General features: G+C 32.2%; 1 protein-coding gene across 4 annotated transcripts in view; it reads left to right on the forward strand.

Annotated features, from left to right (window-relative positions):
- The window catches only part of DENND1B (DENN domain containing 1B), a 265,750-nt gene that overhangs the window by 101,795 nt on the left and 151,453 nt on the right, over positions 1–12,502 (forward strand). For all 4 annotated transcript variants that reach the window (XM_054523755.2, XM_024234528.3, XM_024234539.3 and 1 more), the window contains exon 6: positions 9,871–9,940. In XM_054523755.2, the coding sequence (XP_054379730.1) occupies positions 9,871–9,940 (70 nt within the window). The remainder of the gene's footprint in view (positions 1–9,870; positions 9,941–12,502) is intronic.

The raw sequence follows: 12,502 nt of genomic DNA on the forward strand, positions 1-12,502 counted from the left end.
ATATTTATAGTATGTTCTTATATTTGTAGAGAACAAGTTATATGTGTATGTAAATGTATATGTATTTTAAGAAATAGCTAACACATAGCTATTTGTTTCTTAATACGTGATTGTATGTACTTATAAAAAAGTCTAAAAGGATATACCCTGAATTTTTTTTACTTTATTCACTTCAGCATTTGTCTACTTTTTACAATAAGCAAAAATCATTTCAATTTTTTCCTGCTCTAAAACTCTGAGATGTTATGATATAGATAATAAACTATAAATATGGAACCACAGATATCATATTAAAAATTAGTAGGAATTTAACTAGATCATTTTTTGCCAGGTAAAATATGTACGTGTTTGCAGGATGGGAAATTATCTTACTAGTATGTTTTAGTATAGGCACTCCATACAAGTCAGGTGATCATGGTGACATAGCAGTATTAAGAATAGAATTGGGGGCTTGGCACAGGGGCCCACGCCTGTAATCCCAGTGCTTTGGGAGGCCGAGGCAGGCGGATTAAGAGGTCAAGAAACCCCGTCTCTACTAAAAATACAAAAATTAGCTGGGCATGGTGGCGCACGCCTATAATCCCAGCTACTTGGGAGGCTGAGGCAGGAGAATCGCTTGAACCCAGGAGGCGGAGGTTGCAGTTAGCTGAGATCGTGCCACTGTACTCCGGCCTGGCGACAGAGAGACTCTGTCTCAGAAAAAAAAAAAAAATAATAATAATAAATAAAAATAAAAAGAATGGGAATGGGACAGTTTCATTCTGTGTCCTTGAAAATTGGGATTTAAAGAGAAAAAAATATTGCTGATGGGATGGCTTTACAATCTTCGAGCCAGATGTTGATGTTTCTCTGTAATTTCAACACAAAATGTTCAACCAGATGGGAATGATTTGTAAGATGCTTGGAGAAATTCTGTGACACCTAAAATTAATTTCTTTTTTCTCCTTCTCCAACAGTGGTTACTTAATTTTACTGTACCCTTAAGATGTGGTTGAAAAAGTTTGTCTTTTTTTTTTTTTTTTTTTTTTTTTTGAGATGGAGTCTCGCTCTGTCGCCAGGCTGGAATGCAGTGGCGCGATCTTGGCTCACTGCAGCCTCCGCCTCTCGGGTTCAGCCGGTTCTCCTGCCTCAGCCTCCGGAGTAGCTGGGAATACAGACCCGCGCTACCACGCCCAGCTAATTTTTATATTTTTGGTAGAGACGGGGTTTCACCGTGTTAGCCAGGATGGTCTCAATCGCCTGACCTCCCAAAGTGTTGGGATTGCAGGCGTGAGCCACTGCCCCCAGCCTAGTTTGTCTTATTTCACTATGTAACCAAGACTTAGAATAACTAGTAATTTTAGGGGGAAAAGGAAGGTAGGATTATCTAATGAGCTATTCATACAATGGTTTAGGGTAGTCAGGTCTCTTAATTTACAGGCCAGCTTCCTTTATAACAGACTGTGCTGCTTCCAGAAGTATGTGAGAGAAGATCAACTATGCTCATTTTCTGAGTTATTTATGAGTAGCTGGCAAAAGCCTTTTTGTTTGCAGTCAGTTTTGTAGGAGTGACCTCACTTTTAGAATTCATGTGCTTAATAGGGCCAAAATTTATTGAGAAGTATGATAAAATCCTTGCATAAGCAAGACATAGACATATGCCTTTAACCATATTTCTGATAACAAAAATAATTTATTTGCTATAGAAAATTTGGAGGATCCAGAGAAGTTTAAAAGATAAATTAAAAGTCACTTATATTTGTGAACACATAGTTGTCACTTATGTTTTGGTATTTAGTTCTAGTTTTATTTCAAAAGACTTGCTAAGATACATTTACAAATTTTTCTATGTCAAAATAAATGATTAACTGTAGTCTTTATTCACAGTTTGCAAAATGAATGAATGCATCTAAAGCAGTTCATAAATTGAAAAAGCTACAGTGGCTTTCATATCGTCCATAAGTGCCTAGAATGTTTACACATGCTTAATCTGACAATTGTTCATTGCTGTTGTTTCTTTTCTTGTAAGTTGAGATTTCACACAAAAATATTTCCCTTCTGAATATGGGTTATATTTAATCACTGTCTTATATCTTTACCAGAAATGTATTATGACTTTTGGATGTTAAAAAATGTTAATACCTTCTCCTTAAAGGTGCCTTTTGTGCAAAATTAGTGCCTTTATACTGAAGCATTCTCCATTTGTAGGCATTCTACTGTGAGATAATAATGGCTTGATTATCCAGAGTTCATTGTCAGAAGCAAAGGAATTAAGATTCTTGGATAGAAATTAATTGATGTTTCTCCTATTGTCTTTCCAATATCCTAAACACTAATTTTTTCTATTGTGATAAAATATATTTTCATAAAAATCTTCTCATTTGTGAGCTATCTTCTACTGTTTGAATTTGTCTTTTAATCCAAAAATTGTAAAAGAAAAATATCTATGAATGTCTCTTGAGTTTTTGTTGATACTGAACTGTTTAAAATATTTTAGGTCCTTATAAAAGCATAGACATAATTAAAATGCCATACATTTAAGAAGCTTTAAGATATTTCAAGACAAAGTAAAGTAAAACAGTACAAATTGATAGAATATTTTCGTTAGAAATAGCAGAAAATAATTTTATTTGGATTTCTTGACTGGCAGAGACTCTTTTGGTTAAAGATGTTGATACTAATGATACTATGTGGCAATTAATTAAAGGCAACATCATTTAGTGTTTGTTTACCATAGCCAAGTGGTCTGCTTAGTGACATGTATGCATTATTTTTTTTAAAAAAACCCAAAAAACTATTCTAGTCCTTAGAGTTCTAAGCTAGAACATTTGTATATAATGCTTTAAAGCTGCTTTTATCTACTCCTGGATGATGCTATTATAGGACTTGAAATTTCTGTAATCTGCATTTACCTCGGAGTTCTGAGAAAATTGCATGCTATGCTATATAAGCCACGTGTCCGTTTTCTCCTGGATTTATGCCATTACAAGATTTGAAAGTTAGTACATTTCTTTGATTTCTATTTATTTTGTTCACCTTTTAGAAAAAAATATTAGAATTTAGGCCTATTTAATACAAAAGTTGATATTTAATTTTGAGCCACTGTTCTGTTCTTTTGTTCTTTCTATGACATGTCTATCCTGCTTTTAACAAGATTTCAAAAATATCTTGAGATATATTACTAACTTAAATCTGGCAGTTGTTTGTATTTAGAATTGTTTCATATGCTAGCAAAAATGCAAGAAATAACTTTTTAACCTAATTTGATTAACATAATTTTATAACTATAAAATTGTCGCCAAGGGTTCAAAATGAAATACTCCAATAAGGAAGACAGATTTATGTTTAGGGCCTTTGTAGTTCCCCCTCCCCCTTTTAACTCATACCAAACTTGAAGCTTTCACACTCTTCCTTTGGGCAAATCCCTTAGAAGCAGAATGTTTCAATTTTACACATTTTGTGTCAATTTTCCAGACAGAAAAACAGCCTCTAGACATTAGACGTTTTCCTACGGAAAGGCAGTTTCCTTAGTTTTATTTGATTACTATAAGTTAGGTTCCTGCTGATTGCTTAGACTTTAGTGGTTACCTGACTATTTGACAAAAAACATTTCCTTTCCTTTATTTAACCTTTGACTTTTGAATGTAAAAGTTTTATCAGCTCTATAGTGGAAGTAGAAGTGTGGGGGAAGTCTTCTTACTACCACAAAATGGACTCATGACTTTATGTATATCTCTCTCTTTTGCCTTATGTCTTTACAGAAAATTAAGGAAATCATCTTACAATTAAATTTTAACTAATCTCCTGTACTTTGTTTTAAAATAATTGCTCATAATGTTTTACATTTATATATGTTGGCAAGACTACGAGAGTCACAGTTATTCTTTGTTCAATTTTAAAAATTCAAGTGAAGTGTCTTATTCACTTATTACAATATGTCGAGTAATTTTTTTTAACTTCCTAGGATTTTTGTGCTCTGTTGTAAGAATACAGACTTTGACTGTCTTTGGGACTATAAAATTTAGTGAAAAACATTTTAACATTTTACCTTATTGATAATCAGTTTAAAATTAGTTGCTTTGAACATATATCATTTGAAAATTCCCTAAGAAACCACAAAATAAAGACCTGAAAATAACATTTCTTACTCTAGCAACATAAGCTTATATAATTTACAATATTTTTTATCTCTCTGTGTGTGTGTGTGTGTGTATGTGTGTGTTTCAAAAGTTTTGTTTTTAAAAATGATGTTGTTTTTGCCATATATTTAGACTTAAAGTGTACTTAGAGTATAGTTAAAATTGGAATTACTGGACTACTTTGTATACCCTGGATCATTTTCTTGTCAGATAAGAAAGTGAGTAGTCAGTAGGATTTCCTGTTGAGCAGTTGCTTCTTATCAGGAGTTGTGAATTCAGTTACCTGTGTAGATCAGGTAAGGGACTCAAATGAGAGAAACCTGTTAGGTGCCTAACAATAGGAAGTTGGGGTAAGTATGGTGATCTGAATAGTACATGCCACACTCAAAGACAGAAGCCACAACTCAGCCCTAGGAATTTGTTGCACAGTGAAAAATGTGTGGCCAGTGTTACCAGTTCTTTTGACTTTTAAGAGAAACAAGAAGTCTGGATTTTTACCGTGAATTATCACAGATTTGGAAGTTGGCAACTTATTTAATTAAACAACAGTACAGTGTTGACCAAACAAAATATGCCCTTAGGATAGAAGCAGCCTGCAAATAGCCAGTTAGCACTGTTTGCTGTAGATGCTTGTTTATTTACAACAGAAAATGTCCTTGCTTTCTTGACGTTTCTAGGAGCAATGGCTACGTTATAGAGTAGTTCCACTTTTATATGTGATATTTTTATTAAAAAATATGAATGATATGTACTCTTTAAAAGGAGAAAGTTATCACTGAGAGCCAGTACGTGTTTACAAAGAGAGCATTGTTTATAACTAGGCTTGGTTTATTATGGTGATAGTACATACTGATGTAACAGGGAGCGCTGTAGTTGAAATTTGAGTCTGTTCTAATATTTCACAAACAAATTATGTGTAGAGAAAAGTGTTGGTTAGATGATACAATTATAAGTCTTTCGATTAGGTTAAAATTTCATACTTAGAATGTTGGTAAATAATTGGTGTTATTTTGAGAAGCATCTTGAAGACTTTTGCAGGCCATGTCCTTTTCAAAATTTTTATCCACAGTGATGAACACAGAAGCAATACCAAACTTAAAATTGGAAGGATTTACCAAAATGTTAGTTTAAAGAATCACATTGAATAGATCTTTATTTGTTGGGAAATTTGCCCCTATGAACAAACTATAATTTAAAAGTCATAAAGGTAATGCTCTGAATGTTAAATAAACAGATGAATTTTGAAAGATAGAATTTGCTTCAGTGGATAGGACATATAGGCAGGCTGATTTAAGATTACAACAGAATGATTTTTGTCTCAGTTCATTTAGCTGACTGAAATGCCTGGTCATTGAACATGTTTATTAAAAGGCTCACTATACTTTAGGAGATATACCTAATATAAATGACGAGTTAATGGGTGCAGCACACCAACATGGCACATGTATACACATGTAACAAACCTGCACGTTGTGCACATGTACCCTAGAACTTAAAGTATATATTAAAAAAAAAAAAGGCTCGCTGTATAGAAATACATGCCAAGATAGGGTGATAGACTGTCTGTGGTAGACCCCTGAGCATATATTACTCAGGTTGATTAGGGTTCTAATCCCAAGATTGCCATTCCATAGATTTGTGACCCTAGATAAGTTGCTTTATTTTAGTTTAGTCAAGTATGTATCAAAGCATTAGTGTAAGAATTAAATGAGATAATACATGTAAGTATCCAATGTACTGTCATTCATATAGTTACTCCTTAAGTAATTTTACTTCCTGCACTTCCAATTGTTTTAACACATAAATTCTATGATTCTTAGATTCTGCTCTCAACCCCCAGATGGATGTATAACTAACTAGTGAGTTATACTCCCCAAATAGAAATAATAAAGTATTTTGGGGCCTTAGAGATGACTATGAGAAATATCCCATAAGGGTAAAGCTTATTTCTAAACAGTTTTAGTTTAATTTATAGATGAAGTCATAGTTTGATTTATAGATTAAGTCATAGCCTGGTACCAGGATGAAATTCAATAAAGCTTATTATCTTGGACATGTAAAAAACAGTAATAATTACATAGATACCAAAATGCCTAGCACAAATAAAAACTGTTTAAATTTTTAAAAGTAACCTAAATATGGATATATTAATTATTCAAAGACAAGGATATAATCTTACAGATAAATTATATTTATCTGTATAAATTAGCTTCTTAATGAAAAATCTGATTCTGATGTGCCTTCGCAATTTGAAAGGAAATTAAAAGGGGAAGATAACCAGTGAAAAACAATAATATAAAGTTCAGAAAACCAGAACATTGAAAGAAATGTTAAGGGTTTTTGGTCTAGAAAGAAAAACATTATCTCACTTTCTAATAACATAATTATTTTTTATATATATATATATATATATATATATATATAAATAGATATATATAGTTTTTATAGTAGACCATGAAAGAAAAATTAAGGTTACCAAAGGCCTCACTTTATTTAAATAAGGTGAAAATGACAATGTAAGCATTAACAGGTAGACATGCAGCCACCTACAATCAATACATTTTGCTTTATCTAAAGCTCCCTGAGAGTTGGATAGAAACAGACCAGCACGTTCTTTGAATAGATTAGGTTTCATCTTATCTGAATTTTTAGGTCTGAACTACATGACACATTGAAATTGTCTGGAAATAGCAATTTCTTCAGGCTATTAAAAGTTGAAATGAGAGTTTGAAATGACTACAAATGAAAGCAATTAGGCTCTAACTAAGGATTATGTGTCTTGGTGGAAGGAAATTTGCCATGAAAACTATTTCTTTGAGTTATAGTGAATGCAGAAAATATGATGTGCTGATTTGCATTATATTTAGTTAGTATTATGACAGTATTAGTAATTTTTAAGGGTTTTATTTGTAAGTGGAAGATATACATAGTAAAATAGCCATCTAAGCACTGGGGCTTGAAGAGCTAAGTAATTTAAGTAGGAAAATTGAGATTACCAATAGTAATTTCTAATTTTTAGATTCCCCAAAAGCTGTCACAGATGTGTCACATACCTGTCCAGATTTTTCCAGGCAAAGTTGTTAATATGCTTATTGTAAACACCCTGTTCCAGCATCTCCCTTCTAGAGCCTTCATTCCTGTTTTCAGTCTGGACTGGTTGCTCTCAAGGCCTTTGCACAACTGTTCTTCCATGGTCTTAGATTTCTTGCCTCCTACATCTGTGTATTCCTTCTTTTTCATCTCCTTTATTTTGTTTTAGCCATCCTTTAGGATGTCTTAGGAGGTGAAGTTTTGAGTCCTTGCCTGACTGAAAATGCTGTTAATCTGTTCTCACACTTTATTGATAGTTTGTCTGGACATAGAAGTCTTGAGTGCAAAGAATTTAAACTTTGTATTTTGAAGGCATTATCTTCTAACTTTCCTTATTGCTGTTGAGAGGTTTGATGACATTTTTGAACTTGATCCCTTTGTTACTTGTTTTGTCTCTTTGGAAACTCTTAGGCACTCTTCTATCACTTGTTTTGGAATTTCACAGTGATACTCTGGTTTGGAACATTCTTTGTGCTGTTCATTCATTCATTCTTTCAGTCTGGAGACTCATGTCTGAAGTTCTGGGAAAATTTCCAGTAATTCTTTAAAATGAAACTTTCATTCATTTCTTTCCTCTATTTTTTCTTTATGGAATGACTATAGCTACGTGATAGTTGAGATTGATGGCCTGATAGTGTAATATTTTTTCTCTTATTATTTATCTTTTTTGTTATGAACATAAATTATTATTATTTATTATAGTTTAAGTTCTGGGATACATGTGCAGAACATGCAGGTTTGTTACATAGGTATACACATGCCATGGTGGTTTGCTGCTACAAAGAGAATAAAATACCTAGGAATACAACTTACAAGGGTTGTTTATCTTTTTATTCTAGTTTCTGGGAGATTTTCTGGAGTTATCATCTAAACTTTCTATTGACTTTAATTTTTTTCTGACTTTAGAATTTCTTAAAGCTCTTTCTTCCTGTCTAAAATTTTCTATCTTTCCTTTTTAGAAAAGTTTAGTTTTTTTTTAATAGCTTCCTGCTCTTAATTCAGCTCCTAAGGATATTAAATATAAGTTTTGGAGTTCTCTTCAGCTGTTTGTATTGTCTATGTTTACTTGTAGTTCTTTTTATGTTCAATATAAACATCATTTTGTATTTGTGTTTCCTCAAATATCTGGTGGTTGGCTATTAATTTGTATTCAAAAGGAAGGTATTAAACTGATTTGGAAACATTGCATGTATAGTAGTGGGTTTCATTCCAAGAAAATAGGACTTCGAGGGGCTTTTTTCTTTGAGATACTGTTAAATCAGTGTTTCAGAACTCTGTAGGAAGCACTTCTGCTGGTCCTTTTCCTTTCTAATGGCATTTAGGTTTTGATTTCCTCTCTTCTGCTGTTAGTTATCTTTCTGCTTACCATATTTACAAAGTCATCCACCTGCATTGCTGTTGTTTTTTCCTCCATTTTGCTTGTATTCATTAATATATACCCTTTTTATTCATTTATTGTCATTTTGGAGTTATTTCCAGAGGACACAGAGATAAATACATACAGTCAATATGTTAGATTTAACCAGAGTTGGGTACATATTTTAAAGTATGACATCAATTTTCATATCATTACTTAGTATTTGTAATTATCATTTTAAATAACTATAATATTCTGCTGAGTAAAGATACTGTAGTTTGCCTAAATTCCTCTTTTATTACTACTTTCAGTTTCTGGTTCAAATGGCATCATTCATAGTCACTAACAAATCAGGCATTATATGAAAAAAATCCTGTTAGAATTCTTTTTTTAAGTTCTACTTACTGATTTTAAAATTTTACACGTTATGTGTATGTACTATTAATCTGTGTACAATTATGTAGTAAAAGCATCACAATATTTTCTCTTAAAAGTAGCATGTTGTATTATTGCTTTGAAGAAAAGTCTTGAGTATTTGTCAATTGATAATTAACAACAGTGTATTTTGTGATTTCCTCTTATTCTACATGAAAAGTGTACAGTTTAACATTAAAATCTTTAGACATTTAAAAATATACTAATATTTTAATTTTTAATAAGGAATATAGATTTTGTTTTATATAAATGATTTTTAGATTTAATATTTAGCTATCATAAAAATTATAGTTTTATCTAGTACAATGAATTAAATATTGAATTATATTTGGTTTTGATATATAAAAGTCATTTAAAATTTTTTATAATTTTTGGAATAGTCTTTTTGATGTTTGCATTGAGTTATTTTGAAATTTGCCATCATTCTTAAACATCATTTCTGAAGAATTGAAAAACACATAGTTCTGTTGTATTATATAATGCAGTAACATATTCAAAGGAGATATTTTTGATATCTTTTGTTTAAAAGCTTTTTAAAACTAGTTTTTATATGATTTTTTTACAATGGTTAATTTTTATCTTATGCATGCTTTTATTGAATACCATGAAAATAATCTTAAATATTGCTGATGTAAAATAGAAGTATATAATTAACAACTTTTTAAATAGAACTCTAGATTCTGATTTGTTTTATGAAAACTAGTAATAAATAATATGTAAAACTGTGCTGAAAAAGTAAAGAAAATGGGTATAGTTCTTTTTTGACCTCCAGGATTAACTTGTTTGAATTAATATGAATTGTTTATATTGTCTGTTTGTTTTCTGATTCTGAATTTTATGTATATACATTTAAAAATAATTATCTTACAGTTACCTTCCCTGGTTTGAAGTGTATTACAAGCTTCTAAATACTCTTGCAGATTACTTGGCTAAGGAACTGGTAAGCTATTTTTCCCCATTTTTAAATTGTGGTAAAATATTTATAACACAAAACTTACCATTTTAACCATTTTTAAGTGTATAGTTTTGTGACATTAAGTACATTAATGTTGATCTGCAATCAATACCACACATCTTTTTTCCTTGCCAGTCTAAAACTCTGTCTGTATCCATTAAACAGTATCTACTCATTCCTCCCCAACCCTTACCATCTCTGGCAACCACCATTGTATCATATGTATGAATTTGAATAGTCTATGTATCTCATATAAGTGGACTCACACAGTATTTGTCCTTATTTGCCAAGTGACTGGCTTATTTCATTTAGCATAATGTCTTCAAGATTCATCCATGTTGTAGCATGTGTCAGAATTTTTTTCTTTTGAAGACTGAATATGAATACACCCCAGTATGTTGATTCATCTGTCAATAATGGACACTGGGGTTGCTTCCTCTACTTTTTGGCTATTGTGAATAATACAGCTATGAAAATGTTTGTACAAATAATGTTCTAGCCCTTGGGTTCAATTCTTTTGGGTATATACCTAAAAGTGGAATTACTGGGTGGTATGGTAATTCTGCATTTAATTTTTTGAGGAATCATGAGAGCATTTTCCACAGTGGCCACACTATTTTTCATTCCCATCAGTAATGCACAAGGGTTCCATTTCCCTCACAATCTTGCCAATACTTGCTCTTTTCTTTTCTTTTCTTTTTTGGTTAATAGTTTCTTCATGTGTGTGCAAAGTGGTGTATTGTTGTGGTTTTAATTTGCATTTCCTTAATGGTTAGTGATATTGGACAGTTACTTGCCATTTTTATATCTTCTTTGGAGAAGGTCTTTAATTGTGCAGACAGAAAATTACAACCCAGGATACATGCTCTGGGAACACAGCAAGCATCACCTAAGTCAACCTGGAGAGTCAGGAAAAGTCTCTAGAGAAGTACTTGTTGGAACTCTTTTATCTGTGTCTCAATAGCAAATAGGTATTGAGTCAAATGTTGTAGAAGGTCTGTTCAAGTCCTTTGTCCATTTTTAAATCATGTTGCGTTTTTTGTTGTTGAATTGTAGGAGTTCTTCATATATTCAAATATTCATTTCTTATTAGATAGATGATTTGCGAGTATTCTATCCCAATCTATGGTTTGCATGCCTTTTTGTTCTTTTGATAGTATTGTTTGATGCACAAAAGTTTTTAATTTTAATGAAGTCCAATTTATCTACTTTTTGTCTTTTGTTGCCTGTGCTTTTGGTGTCATATCCAAGAAATCTTTTCCAAATCCAGTCTTTCAAAGCTTTCTTCATATGTTTTCTTCTAAGAATTTTATAGTTTTAGCTCTCAATGAAAGTCTTTATGCGTTTTTTCTTAAAAAATAGAAATAAAAGCTGAAGTTTGCTTTTGAATGAACAAAATTCTCCGGGATAATGATTTTAATTTTTTTTCCCCTTAATCTTTGATTTTTTAAAAAATATTTTTTGGAGACAGAGTCTTGCTCTGTTGCCCAGAGCTGGAGCGCTGTGCTACAATCATCACTCACTGCAGCCTCAGCCTCCTAGGATCAAGCAATCCACTCACCTCAGTCTCCCAATTAGCTGGAACTATGGGTGTGTGCCACCACAAATAGCTAATTTTTTAAATTTTTATGTACAGATAGAGTCTCACTATGTTGCTTAGGCTGGTCTCAAATTCTTGGCCTCAAGGGATCTTCCTGTCTCTGCTTCCCATCTACCAGGCCTGGCCATTCTTTGATGTTTTTAACAAGAGCTAATTTACTAAAATATTAGCTATGCTATTTGATACAATTTAATTGAAATAAAATGTGTTTTAAAAATTCTTTATAATTGTCTATTGTCTATTAATTTTTACATTTAGGGTGTACTTTCCATTCTCTGATTATCTGTTTAAATTCTTATTTGGTAGTCTGTCACTCTTGACATTGTGTTTTTCTGGATTTCCCTGACATTGTCTTCTCTTTGTTTTACTTATGTCCTCACCTTCTCTTTTGGGCCTTTTTTGTCCATCTACACCTAAAATTTCGGTGTTATTTATGTTATATTCTTGGCTCTCTTTTCTCTAGATACTATTTGTGGGTATTTCAGACACACTCTTTGTCTACATACTACTCTTTTCTCTTCAAGATGTACTTTCTGAAAACTGATTTTATTCCACTGCTTACAATCGCTTCATAGTCTTCTCTTTTTCTTAGAATAAAATTTAAACTTGTATGCAGCATGACATATAATAACTTTATGATCTGGCTTCTGACCTTCTCTTCTAATTAATCTCTTCCCACTCATCTGCTGCACATAATGTACTATCTAATTATTTTGAGCCACTTAAATTTCCCAGAACATAACTCTATACAGTTGTGATAGATTACAGACCACTCACTAACTGTTACTGGTAGAACACTTATCTTTTAAGAGTTAATGGGCCGGGCGCGGTGGCTCACGCCTGTAATCCCAGCACTTTGGGAGGCCGAGGCGGGCGGATCACAAGGTCAGGAGATCGAGACCATCCTGGCTAACATGGTGAAACCCTGTCTCTACTAAAAATACAAA

Source organism: Pongo abelii, chromosome 1 (assembly GCF_028885655.2).
Source record: "Pongo abelii isolate AG06213 chromosome 1, NHGRI_mPonAbe1-v2.0_pri, whole genome shotgun sequence".
Taxonomy (NCBI): Eukaryota; Metazoa; Chordata; class Mammalia; order Primates; family Hominidae; genus Pongo; species Pongo abelii.